We start from the raw sequence: 14,276 nt of genomic DNA, 5'->3' as shown, positions 1-14,276 counted from the left end.
GGCCTGCTTGGTGGCAGGCTTGAGCACAGTATATTCTGGATCTAAGAGACCTATATGAATAGTTGGATAATCAGGGAGATTCAGCAAGTATTTCAGAAATATTCACTTCAGGTATTCCTCTGTCAGAATACCTAGCCATCAATCCAGAGTTGCTTTTAAGAAGTTGATGCATGGAGGTGGCAGAGAACACACAAACTGTTAGTGAGCCACTGTGTCGGGGGAAATGTTGACCCAAGTGCGGACTTTGTGTAAGAGGCGATCTCCAGGTTCTGATGACCTTTGAAGGGCCGGCATTCGCCTCTTCTCACCTCACTGCTGATGTGACAGAAGCCGCTGAAAGGAGTCGGAGGCAGCCACTGGAGAGTGAGCACTTTCCCTACAGGCTGCCTCTCTGCCACGTACAAGGTCAGTCACCAGCCAGGAAAACTGCTCTTACATTTGCCTGGGAACAGAGCTGTGCAGCTTTGTCTTAGAGTTAACTCAAGTTTACCAGACCAGTATGCAAGCTCCGACTACTTTTCAGAATTGAGCAAGGAGAGGTCAACAGGAATGTTGGAGGGAGGATGTACATATATTACAGTAGGGGAGGTCCACTTTCATGAATGAGCCCCCAGTGTCTTCAGAGGCTTCTATGAAGGCAAAATCTGATGAAGAACAAGGTACCTGTAACTCACCTTTGTGAAGTCTAGACCCCATATTTACCCCCACCTGGAGAATCTTTATAAGTAACTGATACTTACTAAGGATGACATGAAAAGAGGTATTCCCTCAAGAGGACTCTTCCTGCCCCAAGTGTCACTTCCTACAGGATTTATGCAAATTTACCCTCAATTCCTTACCACCCTTGCATCATTTTATTTTTTGCAAAGCAACTAATTCCCGATGGTGACAGAGGAAGTTATTTCTCCCAGCATCGTAGATCATAGTGGATTTCTACTCGAATCCTTTCTTGCCAGCTATAGATTTGCTTTAAAGTTGGTGCTACCTAACAGAGTGACTGTATTCATTCTCCTTTCGTTTTTAGTGAAGCAACTTCAAATATTTCTCCCTCAAATAAACCCAGCTTGCATATTTGGATTCTTTTCCATATCAGCTTTACTGATACAAGTTTGTACTGAAATTTTTAGTCTGGAAAGTATGAAGTGGTAATGGGTATAGTCTGTGTGGCTATTGTAGATGCATTCTACATAATAGGATAGTTTCACTTGGTATACTAATATAGCTGTATAATTCAGATAAGCCATCAATAAAAATTTCATGTTTTTGGCAAACACCAGGTAGGTGCTGGTTAGTTTTAATAGTAGAGGAGACCTTTTACATTTTTTTAAAAAGGTGTTTTTATTGATTTTTAGAGAGAGAGGAAGGAAGAGGTAGAGAAACATCCATATGAAAGAGAAACAGTCTGCCTCCTGCACGCCCCCTACTGGGGATTGAGCCCACAACCTGGAATTAAACCAGCGACCTCTCGGTGCACAGGATGACATTCAACCAAAGGAGCCACACCAGCCAGGCAACCTTTTACATTTTTGAACAGTATGCCTTCCTAAAATCCCAAAGATGCAATACAATAGATTATGTGCTTTGACCTCAAAATGGAATGAACACCAAGTTGAATTGCGGCACAGGCCATAAGCCGGTTCACTCGCTGGCTGAAACCCATGCTCAGTGTCATGGTGTGTCGGATTTTGTGCTACAGCCAAATCAACTACGTGAAAGGTTGTGGGCTGGGGTGGGGTGGAGATAAAGAGAGTCAAGGCCCAGTAGGAAACCTAGGGAGACTAGTTTGCTTCTCATTTTATTACTCTGCTGTTTTACTCAACTCTAGCCCGTGAGGCCAGTAACTCCGTTTTCAATACATGGTAAGCCAAACCAGAGGGAAAAAAATGCCTATTAATTTATAGAAGCTTGATAAAGTATTTCTGGAATATTTTAAAAAATGGACAGCGTTGTGCATTTGCCATAGACTGATTATGTGATTTAAAAAGAAACCTGTAGCTCTGCGCAAAAGACATCAAATTGCAACAGCCTGAATTCTGCTGACCAGCAGACGAGGTTCTGCTGGTGTGAAGGCTGAGTCAGAACAGCCAATAACATGAACGCTGTGCAGTATATTTTGAACACTTCTGTTTCTAGAATATGTGAAGGATTTGAGGTTGTTTAATTCTTTTTCATAACTGGTTAAAAAAAATTCTCAAAGCAAAGTTTAGGGTTTTTAGTGTGTTTTATAATTTGAAGAAAAATGTCAAATTTTAGTATCAATAGAAAGATAAAATTTGGATTTTACTTTAGAGGAACACACATTTCATTTTAAAAGTTGTAATTTGCTCCACACCAAGAATAAGCAACCTTTACATTTACATGATAGTTTTGTACAGCAAGGCTTTAAAAATAATTTACATTAAGAGACAAGTATGACTTGGGTCCACAGATCTTCAGTTAATCAGAAAGGAAAATGGAGCTTTTCAAACATGAAATTCTGGACTACTTCAGGTATTCAGAGCGTCCATTTTCTCTTTAGCAGGTTTGTCTTCAAATAGTGAGAGAGATTCACTAATATTTCTAATCCATAAGCAATATCAAGAAAGCTATGTATAATAAATATGTAAGTACAGTGTCAGTACAAACCTTACAAAATAAATAAATTTAAACACCAACTCAATCTACTTTTGCTTTAAAAAATGGTTAGGTTTCTTCATAAGATGTCACAACTCAGTAGATATTAAATTACACATCATTCTAAATACATTCTGTGAAAACCAAAAGTGGAATAGTTTGTGAATATACAAGCAATAAACTTAAAAAAAAACCCCAACATCATTCTATAAGTAAAAAGCAATCCTAAAGAAGAGTACATTATGGTACAAAATATGGAAACTAAATTGAATTCCTCTTTAATGAATCTTATAGGACATATTTACATTTGCAATGCCCCCAAGCTTCCAATTCTCAGGCATAAAATGCATGACTAAACTAGCTTGCTTGTTTTCAGACCCCTTGTTCCCAGTTTTCCAAGTTCAGCAAACTATGGCCTGGGGCCAAATCCAGCCTGCCACCTGTTTATGGCTCCTGAATAGTTTTTACACTTTTAAGTGATTGAGAAAAGACAAAAGAGGAACATTTGTGACATATGAAATTATATGGAATTCATTTGAGTGTCTAAATAGTATTATTGGAGCCCAGCCACCCTCATTCATGGATGTATTGCCTACGGCTGCTTTTGCACTATTTCAGCCAAGCTCAGTTGTTGCAACAGAGACCATATGGCCCATAAAGCTCAACATATTTAGTATCTGGCCCTTTGCAGGTAAAGTTTGCTGACCCCTGTTCTAAGTTATTGCAAGCTTAGTCATGTTTCTTTTTTTTTTCCTTTTTAACAACTGTTGACATTTATAAAAGGACACTCTCCTGGGCTTCTTTGCTTCATTCATCAGGAAAATGGTTGGTAGCTAGCCCTGTGCCATTTCGCTTGTCCTCCATGTGGACCTCACATCGTGTGTGATGAAAGCTTCAGTCCAGAAATCATCAGTTTCCAGTTTAAGTTGAATGAAAGCAAGGAAAATACGTATTTTTCCACCACGCTCGTTCTTGACTTTAACTTCTTGCCAAAAGGTCTTCACCTGTGAAGTTGCATCCACAGGCTAGTTAGTATATTGTGAACGGAGGAGCAGAAGCATTTACAGTGCAGCAAGCGTGTAGTGTTCAACAGAAACCCACAGCTCTGGTGGCTGTATTTGGGGGACAGACTACGTCTGATACACTCAGTGTTATAACATGATGTCCCCAGGAGGTGGACCATGAGGCTTTTTCTGTCCCAGAACACCACATTCTTCACAAAGATTTTTCTTTTTTTTTTTTTTAATCACAATCAAACTATTCAACTTTTTTTAAAAGGTGGAATTCCTTCAACAACGGTACTTATTCGGATAAGAGTAGGTAAATACTCATGTAAAAATTCTCAATATTTATTAAGGGGGAACTCGACACTTGAGGGAGGAAAATTTTAGAACAAACATGAAATATGTCAGCAGAATGCATTGAAAATACGAAGCTTGTTTTCTGATGAGAACAGACAGAAAGGCCCTTTCTTTTTCCAAGTGCTCTTGCTCGGAGCACCATTCATAAAGGAGCTCATGACGTGGAATACGGATTCCCAGAGGTGCACCGATGGCAGGTTTTAAAGAGAAGCTTCCCCAAGTTCAAGTAAAGCTGCAGTCAACTGAATGATTCTGAATGTCTGCTGAAAACTGAGCCCAAAGACATTTATCTAAACCCCCACTCTCCCTACTCTCCTCAAATAGGAGAAATCAGTAATGCTCACTATAGCAAGCACATCATTTTTTAAAAAATCCTCACCTGAGAATATTTTTTGATTGATATTTAGAGACAGTGGAAGAGAAAGGGAAAGACAGAAATATCAATGTGAAACACATTGATTGGTTGCCTCCTGCCCACACCCCGACCAGGGCCTGGGCCGGGGAGGATCCTGCAACCGAGGTACCTACCCTTGACCAGAATTGAACCTGGGACCCCTTGGTCCGCAGGCTGGGGCTCTATCCACTGAGCCAAACCTGCTAGGATACAAGCACGTCATTTTTTAAATATATAATTTTTTATTGATTTCAGAGAGGAAGGGAGAGGGAGAGGGAGATAGAGACATCAATGATGAGAGAGAATCATTGATCGGCCAAGCATGTCATTTTTAAGTCAAATTTCTAGTGGAGTTGTATTCTTCGGTACTTAATGTAATCTTGTAGCACGAGGGCTCTTTATGTGCAGAGTGTAATTTAGCTGTATTGTCACAGAGGTTATAATAGAGAGGTATGTATAACATCACACCTATGATTTATTTGTTGCTAACTTCTTGATATACAGAAAACAGTATAAAAATTTTATTGATTGATTTTTAGAGAGAGAGAGGAAGAGAGAGGGAGGGAAGGAGGGAAAGAGGGAGAGGGAGAGGGAGAGGGAGAGGGAGAGGGAGAGAGAGAGAGAGAGAGAGAGAGAGAGAGATTTTTGTTCCACTTATTTATGCATTCTCTGGTTGATCCTTCTGTGTGCCCTGACAAAGGATCAAACCCACAACCTTGGTGCATCACGACCAACCGAGCAACCGGCCAGGGCCCAGTATTTTAAATTTCGATCTGTCCTTAGGGCCTGCTCAAAGACCCACTACCACAGTGAGTCACTTCCTAAAAGCTGGGGCGGTTCAACACCGGTGCTTTAATCCTAAAGCTCACTTGGCTTTTGGAGAAGGCGCTGGTTATGACAGAAAAGGAAGTGAGTCCGGAACTTTTAAACAATTGGGATACCAACTGTACCTCAACAGGAAATGGGACAGCCCAGAGCTTTACTGTTCTGTGCACATCCGCCGTTATCTGACGCTATGTGACACGGACGCTGCCATCCTTTGGAGATTTCTTCCCAATGAGTCTGCTTAACTGGAACAATCCCGCCTCCCTGGGAATAGCGGGGTAGGCAGATACTCTGGAGGAAGAGGTTTCCTGGATTTGGCCTTGTCTGTGGTTTTGAAAGAGCTTTGTAAGTGGTATGAGACACCAGTTATTGTAGGAGTTCGTCCTTGAATGTGAAAACGTGGGCTCTCTGTGTCAGGCTTTCTTTTGGGCTGTTACACATCAAAGCTGGCCTTGTCTAGAGAGGCCAACTGTGAGCGCCTACAGTTTAATATAAGAAGGTCCTGATTGTGATGGAGACGAACGAGGGAGCCTTGCGGTACAACCAGCAGCGCCTTCATGTGGTCTCTGGTGAATTTTAACTCTGAGAACCACAACCCAACAGGTGAACAGTGCGCTTTGACAATCCCTTCGGTTCATTAGGAAACTAAGTTAAAAGAAGAGATCTGCGTTTGGTTTCCTCATATGCTTCTTTTTTTAAAAAAATTCAGGTTCCATATAAATAATTTATATGAAATGTACTCTGCATGTGAATACCACACAGGGAGCTGGCAACTGAGGGTGTAATTTACTGCTGTTGCAAGATGGAGCCGGTTACGTTATTTTGCTTTCTTTTTAATCATCACACTCCGAATGCCAGAGTTTAAGTTTTTAAATGAGGCAGAAGGAGTTGAGTTTGTTGAGGTCAAATCAAACCTCAATTAGAATAACATAAAACTGGACAGCCAAAGCAAGGAAAGCTGGATGACTCACAGCAGCCCTTCAAGAGTGTTTGAGTGACCAATAATCAAAACAATTCTATGGCTGATGAAATATGGCTGATGTAGTTTGGGAAAATTGGTTGTCCTCTTAGATCCTTTGTTGAGTTCTATATAAAATAAGGTCTGCCCAGCTGGTATAGCTCAGTGGATTGAGTGTCGTCGCATGGACCAAGAGGTCCCAGGTTTGATTCCTGGTCAGGGCACATGCCTGAGTTTCAGGCTTGATCTCCAGTAGGGGGCGTGCAGGAGGCAGCCAATCAATGTGTCTCATTGATGTTTCTATCTCTCCTCCCTTCCTCTCTGAAATCAAGTTTTATATATATATATATAAAATTTTTTTTTTTAAAGGAGGTCTACAATGATAACTTCTGAAGGTACGTATATCTTCAGAGCCCTTTTCCTCTTGTGGTACCATTCCTCCCTCCCGCAGGGGACACCTCATTTGGAAAAGATAAAAGATACTGTACAAATTATGCCTTACAAAGTAGTGTAAGTGGGCCTCTGGTTCAGAATGGTGCAAAGACGTAGTGTACCTGGTTAAACACGCTGCCCATTGTCACTGTCGATAGTCCATCGTGTCGCTGCCACCCACAGGTCTCTCCTCTTTGTTTTGGACACTTTCCGAAACCAAGACCTGAGAAGGTGATGTGAGTCCTCGGGGCTGTTTAGTTGACTTGGTGAACTTCTTGAATTCACTTGCAAAAGAAATGCCTTTTCTCTTGTCTTCTCGGGATGCCTATGAGAAGAAAGAACTCTCCATTGGTATTAAGTTAAAGCTGGCATCCTCAATCAGGGAGCAGTATATCAGAAAGGGCCCCCTTCGCTTCCCCGTCTATGACTGAGGGCCTTCCCTCTCAGGATTGCTTAACCACAGAGGGGAACACATTTCCTGCAGTGAAAACAAAGCCAAACAATCTTCTCCCCGTAAATTTCTTGACTTTCTCCTAGATTTCACTATCTCTCAAATTTGATTACAAATTAGTTATGAATATCAAATAACTGGTGAAGAGAGTAAAATAACCTTGAAGTTTACCTGCACCTGCTCCTTTAGCTTAAGGATGAATTTTCCTGCTCCTTTCCACTTGCTTTGGGCTTGAAACACACACTCCTGATCCAAAAGGACCCGCTGGGAGGACTTGGGGGTAGAAGACTTCTTGTTGGCTGTGTCTTTCACCACCTCTTCCAAAAGTACGTAGTCGTTCGGGTTGGGGTTGCTCAGGATGCTGTAGGAGTACTTGGCTTTGCATAAGGTCTGAAAGATAAGTTACAATCAACTGGATAAAGACAGTGTCTCCAACTCCTGCATTCATTATAAATGAAACTCGAAGGTGGCAAACAATCACAGGCTTTTAGAGACGATGGGGATCTTTCAGATCATGTTATCCTACTCCTCACTTTCCATCTGTATGGTTGTGGCTTATGACATGCTTTCCCACATTATGGTTTAGCTTCACAACACTCCATGTTTAGTCATTATTATTCCCCCCCTTTCAGATGAGGAACTTATGCAGATTCCAGAGGATGAGAAGCAAAGAAGCAATAGAATAAATACTGGAAACAGATTGTGTGCATGAAACCAAAGCTCATAGACATGAAGGTCATGCGACAGTGAGGGACAGACCCCAGACCCTCAGACGACTCCCTGTCCCACTGGACTGCCTCTTCACCACAGAATCTTGGATGTTAAGGCATTTTAGAACTTAGTTGGCCTCACTTTTCATTTCATGCAAGATTATCTTTCATTTATGCATTTATTCAGTCATCAAATGTTTAGTGCCCTAACTGGTTTGGCTCAGTGGATAGAGCGTCGGCCTGTGGATCGAAAGGTCCCAGGTTCAATCCCGGTGAAGGGCATGTACCTTGGTTGCGGGCACATCCCCAGTGGGAGGTGTGCAGGAGGCAGCTGATCGAAGTTTCTCTCTCATTGATGTTTCTGACTCTCTGTCCCTCTCCCTTCCTCTCTGTGGAAAACCAATAAAATACATTAAAAAAAATGTTTAGTGAGGACCTACTATGTCCCAGATACGTTGGGGGCACAAAGGTCAACAAAAGAAGCTAAGTTCAAAGTCTATACCAACCAAATCACCAATAATAGTGAGTAGCACTTAAATTGTGCTTACCATGTGCTAGACATTGTACAGTTTACATATATTACTGACTTAATCTTCACAACAACTCCGTGAGCGAAATACTATTATGCTATCACCATTTATCTAAGTGGTAACTTACCACATGGTGGTATGTGGGAGCCATATGAAACAGGCTAGTAAAATCAGATATGGTGGGAGCTTTTATACAACAGAAATCAACAAATGCTACAAATCAGAGTGTCTTTTTTAAGCATACCACTGTAACTAAGGCACAGATAGTTAAATAACTTGCCCAAGGTCTCAGAGCTAGTAAGAGGTAGAGCTGGGATTGGAACCTCGAGCCTTTTAACCCAGAGTCTGTGCCGTCCACCATTATACTATCCTACTTCTCAAGGGTGTTTGATGAATGCAAACCAGGATAAGGCTTTGAAGGAAGGAAATACAGTTTCTGAAACCATGGACACAGGGAAGCAGGACCTAGAGGTGGGAGAGGGTCAGAGTAGGCCTGCTTGCCCTCTGAAGATGGCCATTCGGTATTGGCTTCGGCATTTCTGGGAAAATGAAATGACTACTCTGCAGAGCCACGTCCTACAACATTTTCACCAGTGCTTCACCCGGGGCCTGACTCATGTAGATACTAGGCAAGTTATCTGTTGAAGGAATAAACTATTATTTCCCACTTTCCTTTTGTAGGTCCCCACTGGTCTAGGAACTTCATTAATAGAACGGGCTGGCATCTGACTTGTCCCAATAATGTACACGGAGGACAGGACTGAGGTGAGGGAGGGCTCCCACCTGCTGAATGACGTCCTGTGCGGTGCTGACGCGCGGCGCTTTGATGACTGTCCGCGGCTGCTCTGGAGAAACGTCGTGCACTTGGACAAAGAAACTCTCCTCCTCCGAGCTCAAGATCACCTCCCTGTCATCTTGAACAATGCTTTTCTCTTCCAGGTTCTTTATTAAAAGAGAAGAAAAGAGTGAGTAAATGGGGAGATGATGTAGAGTAAGGAAAGAAACATCGAACAAAAATGTGAAATGCATCTTGGTAATGTGGAAATAACTTCTTAGCTTCCTAGTTTGTATGTTAGTTAATATTTCATAAATTATTCTAGAAGGACATACATGTCTTAGACAAAAAAAGTACTGTTTCTGCTGATACAGACAGACTGACAAGGTCTGGCCCAGAACAAGCTAGTAGATCTGCTCCTATTAGCTGTGGATTATGAGCCCAATCAACTGTAGGTAAGTTTGTAAAAAGACAATATACCATTTTGCCAATTACCAAAAGCCAAATAAGAACACAGCAAATTACATTTAAGAGAAAGCCCCCCACCCCCCAATCTCGCATAGAGCTTGAGCATTTAAGAAATGCTAGACATCTACAGTGTGAAGCGTGAAACTGACATTCAGCTTAAATGAACAAAATCCAGAGTGAAAGGTGGACATGATGGCTGGAGGTAAGTCACACTGAAATGAATATCGACACTTTGTAAAGTGTACAATAGTCTAACAACTATGCTGCAACACCTGAAAGTAATACAAAATAACATTGACAGTAAACTGCAATTAAAAAATAAAATTTAAAAATATAATAAAATAAAAATTAGGATTTGATCTCTTAAAAAAAAAGAAACGAACATCAACAAAATACTAAATACTCATGATAATTAGTTATCAGGTTGATTGGCTTTTGGTGAATTGGCTTCCAGTGAACTTTACATATGTAATTATATATATTACCTATATAGTTAGAGACATCTATAGTACAGAAACACAGAGATAAAAAGACAAACTTTTCCCACTGTCACCCTTTTTCCTTCTCTCTCCCATCTCATTCTCCACAAAAAACACAAAAACCCACTGTTGTTAGGTCATATGTTCTAAACATCTGCTATGGCTATATAGATGTATTTTTGTATATGTGAATAGACAGATACAAGGAAACCCTGGAATTATGTGAATTTAAATGTAATATGATTGTCAAATGACTCCTGTTCTTTGTTAGTCCCGCTAACAAAGAGGGTAGTTTACAGTTACCTTCTGCAGGGAGTGGCAGGGAGGGGAAGGCGAGACAAAGCAAGTAAACAGTAGGCAACCCATCTCAGGGAGGGAGGATTTGGCAGGGAGTTCCCCGACCTCCAGCACTCTACAAGCCTAATCTCCTCAGACCAGGCCACTGAAATGGTGCTAACTGGCCAGAACCCAAGACCACTGTCACTATCCTGAAAGTTAAAATCAGCCACACAGGACCCAGAACTGTCCCCATGAATATTAAAATCAAATGGGTAACTGCCACCAGATGGCACCAAACTGTAGCCAGGACCAGAAAAGATTTGCCAACCACCCACACAGGCTTGCCCCAATCATTGCATTAACCTTGCAGTCATGGAATTTACATGACTGAAGTTTTTGGACTCCATTCATTCTATTAAGGACTGGTGGGGGAGAGTTATTGTCTATGTTTACTACCTAAAATGAGACTGTACTTTACTACATACACTGTTCTACCACTCTTTTCCTCCACTTCAAAGATTGTGGCCATTACATTTTGTTAATTCCTAGAGATTTTGCTGCATATGTGATGGCATTGATTATGATATATCTAACCAATCGGAGAATGGGGGTAGGTGGTATTTCACATGATATCTATATATATAAAAGGCTAATAAGCAAAGTATCCCCTTGGGAGTTCGACTGGGAGACCAGGAGTTTGACTGCTCGCTATGATGTGTGCTGACCACCAGGGGGCGGCACGAAACAAAGGAAGGCCCCAGCCAGCAGTCGGAAGGCAGGCCCTCATTGACCCTGATTGCCAGCCAGGCCTAGGGACCCTACCTGTGCATGAATTTTGTGCACTGGGCAGGAAGTTACTGGGCTTCTATTGGTTTATTCAGAAAAAAAAAAAAAAAAAAAGGGCTTCATCAACAAACCCCAAGAGAAGCCAACCAGTCTGGAGTTGGTGCTGTGTTGTTTCCTTCTCGGGAGCTATCATGGGAGTATCAGCGAACATAACGATATTTAGTACGAGTTCTGATCAAAGCTGAGAAATTATTCTTACTTTATGTGAAGTTACAAAATATTTTTTAAAAAAAAATACTGTTGTTTTAGTTATAAGTGCTGAGCCATTTATTAGCTACAACTTTAGTAGGCACTAATAGGAACACAACCAACCCCAAAATGCACAACAATGCCTACAGGCCTCGAATTACCCAGTTCTGTGACCCTCACGACAATGTTTTCTCACACATACAAATAAAACAGCCGACGAAATAGCTGATGACATGCATAAGGAATCCACAGAGTTCTTGCTCGCTTTGTTTTAGAAGGGATGACCTTTAGGCTGAATTTCTGTAACTTAAGAGATAACATTCTAAAGATGTGCAAAAGAATAAAATCATTTCTCCACATACACTTCAGAAGAAGAATAGAAATCAAGTGGGAATTAGAAGAAATTCTGATTTTGAGGGAGTCGGCCAGTGGCGGGTGGTGAATTACACACAGAGCTGTTACCCTGTAGGCTGCACTCAGACACACTTACTTCCTGCTGGGTTTTTAAGACAATCCTGCCAACATAGCCCTCTTCTGGAAACCAGCTGCTTAAAATCTGCACGATCTCTTCCTCGGGACCAATGGCCCTCTGGAACGGCTGTTTTCTGCATTCATTCTTTTCTTTAGATATAAAATATTTTTCTTCCATCAAAAAGTAGTCTGCGGCAATAGGTTTGGTGTCTTGTTCAGTGGTCAGAATCTAAAGATAAAGCAAAGGCACATTTCACAAAAACGGTAATTCAAAACAAGCCTGTTTTCATGGAGCCCAGGGAGCTTTGATGTGTAATTTATAAGCGAAACCTACTCTGGAGTGTTGCATAATTCTCTTTGGAAGGTCTAAGAATTCTCTTAAGTCCAAAAAGAATTGTTTATGTGCATCCTGGGCAACAACACAATGTACTCATCATCACCAGACAGCGTACTGTTTTTCCCGCTTGCTGGAGTGAGAGCTCCTACCAATTGAAAAACTGTAGGTTTGTAAATCTACGAATTTACCTCTTTGTAATCTTGCAACACGGGACCAAGAGGATAAGGAACCCAGTCCAGCTTTTACCGAGAACTATCCCTCCACCGTTGTTGACTCTATTCTGACCCAAGTTCCTGGTAATTCTCCTTCCAATGAAGTCTTAACTGTGTGTCTAGAGGCCCGTTTTCTTTGTTGGCTCCTGACCCGGGCAGTCAAACAGCGTGACCGAGACAAGGCTGGGGAGCCAGGCAGACTGTGTCCGAGGCCCGCCTTCAATACCTACTGGCTGCGAGGTGTTGGGCAGGATAGTTAACCTGTTGCAGATTCAGTTCCCCCTCTATAAAGGGGGAACAGGAAGAGTACTGAGGGGAAGCAGAATGTGCCTCCCCCAAACATGACTTTTGGGACACTGATTATTTTAGACTGGTTATTTTCAAGAAAAAAAATAAAAAAGACTCAGAGAGACCCTTCAACCTTCCCCCTTACTGCCTAAGAGAATGTAGATAGAGGATGTGCTCCAGGAGGGAGGTATCATCATAGATAACTACAGTTTAGTATGAACTAGGTGATGGGGAGGAGCCCAGGAAGGCCCATGGATCCAAAGTCCTCTCTGTGTCCCATTGGTAAAGATGGCCCAGCAAACATTTCTCTATCAAACTCTGGCTTTTCCATCTCCATGTGGATTGCCCTCCTGCCCTTTGAAGTTCCAAACTTTAACCCGCCTTCTCCTTAGCTCACGATGGCATATACACCTCACAGTCCCCTCTGTCCTCCGGTCTCATATTCTTATAGAACCCCCGTGTGTACATACGTGATAGATTGGTTATTTTCTCCTGTTAATCAGTCTTATGTTAATTTGATTATAGGTCCAGCCAGGAGAACTTAGGAGGTGGGAGGAAAATTATTTTTCTGCTTCCACAGTACAACCTCTTCATTTTATGATTTGTTGTATGATCGAGACACTGTTTATAAAGCAGAGCGTGGGCACAGCATGAGAACTCAATAGCCTTGAGCCATCACTGCACTTCCTCTTGCTGATGTGCCCTTTCACGCTCACATCGCACAGGTTCCTGACAAAAGGCTAAAGGCAAAGTGGGTGCCAAGAGAAGGCTGCCACCATCTGGCCTGGTGAAGTCAACACCTTTCTCCTCAACACCTGTTGCTGCTGCGTCTCACTTGGAGGAAAAGAACGAGCTGAGGATGGAGGGGGCAGGAGGGTCTCAGGAAGGCTGTTCCCTTCCCCCGAGCCCTTGGTTGGGAACAGGTGCTCGGCTCTGGATTCCACGGGGGCAAGGCTCCCAGGAGCCGGGAGCAGTCCCTCCCTCCCCACTGCTGCTTTATATGGGGTGGCAACGAAGTAATGGGCTGCTTTTTATGGGTGGTCCATGGAAATGTCTCCTTGCTTTATAACTTCATATTTTATAGAGTCCCCCAAACCCCAACAGTGCTTTGAGATAGCAGACACTAAAGTTCATAGACTGATTGATTTAAAAAACAAAAATCCCAAAACAACCCCAACTTGGGAGTAGTTTCTGTTAGACAGTCTATGACATTTGACACGGGAGCTGTTTTCTCTGAATCTAAGTCAATTATAAGATCTTGGGGGAAGTGGGCCTGTCCATAGAGACTACCCCTCAAAGGACAGAACTACTTATTAACACTTAGTATGTGTGGTTCATCAATGGGTTTTTAACCCCCAACCCTTCCATGATCGCAGGGGCAGTGCGTCATATGCCCTCACTTCAGAGGGGGCTCCACAGTTGGTCCCTCGGCCGCAGCTCCCCTCGGCCTACCTCCAAGAAGAAGAAGGGATTCTGAAATGGGCTAAGGATGAAACAGTCTGCAAGGATACTGGGCTACTGTACCACATAGGAGTGGCACTCCTAGTGAGAAGAGAGCAGGAATTGCACTTGCTCTTTTAAGAGGCTGCCTACCTCTCAGGATGCTGTTCTGTGTGTCTGGCTCTCTCCCTCTTACAAGTCCTCCTGAGGGGCACTGT

The 14,276-nt window shown here is 42.4% G+C and overlaps 1 protein-coding gene across 1 annotated transcript in view; it reads right to left on the bottom strand.

Moving 5' to 3' along the window:
* Positions 1-2,202: 2,202 nt before the first annotated feature.
* Positions 2,203-14,276, bottom strand: part of PLCE1 (phospholipase C epsilon 1) — a 260,258-nt gene continuing 248,184 nt past the window's right edge. Inside the window, exons 29-33 of the mRNA XM_081104349.1 lie at positions 11,801-12,010; positions 9,058-9,216; positions 7,206-7,424; positions 6,706-6,908; positions 2,203-3,617 (exon numbers count right to left, since the gene is read on the bottom strand). Coding sequence (XP_080960475.1) covers positions 6,729-6,908; positions 7,206-7,424; positions 9,058-9,216; positions 11,801-12,010 — 768 coding nt within the window. The 3' untranslated portion in view covers positions 2,203-3,617; positions 6,706-6,728. The remainder of the gene's footprint in view (positions 3,618-6,705; positions 6,909-7,205; positions 7,425-9,057; positions 9,217-11,800; positions 12,011-14,276) is intronic.

The sequence above is a fragment of the Myotis nattereri genome (assembly GCF_964212035.1).
Source record: "Myotis nattereri genome assembly, chromosome: 13".
Lineage (NCBI taxonomy): Eukaryota > Metazoa > Chordata > Mammalia > Chiroptera > Vespertilionidae > Myotis > Myotis nattereri.
The sequence above is the reverse complement of the archived record's forward strand: the minus strand, read 5'-3'. Positions and strand labels throughout refer to the sequence as shown.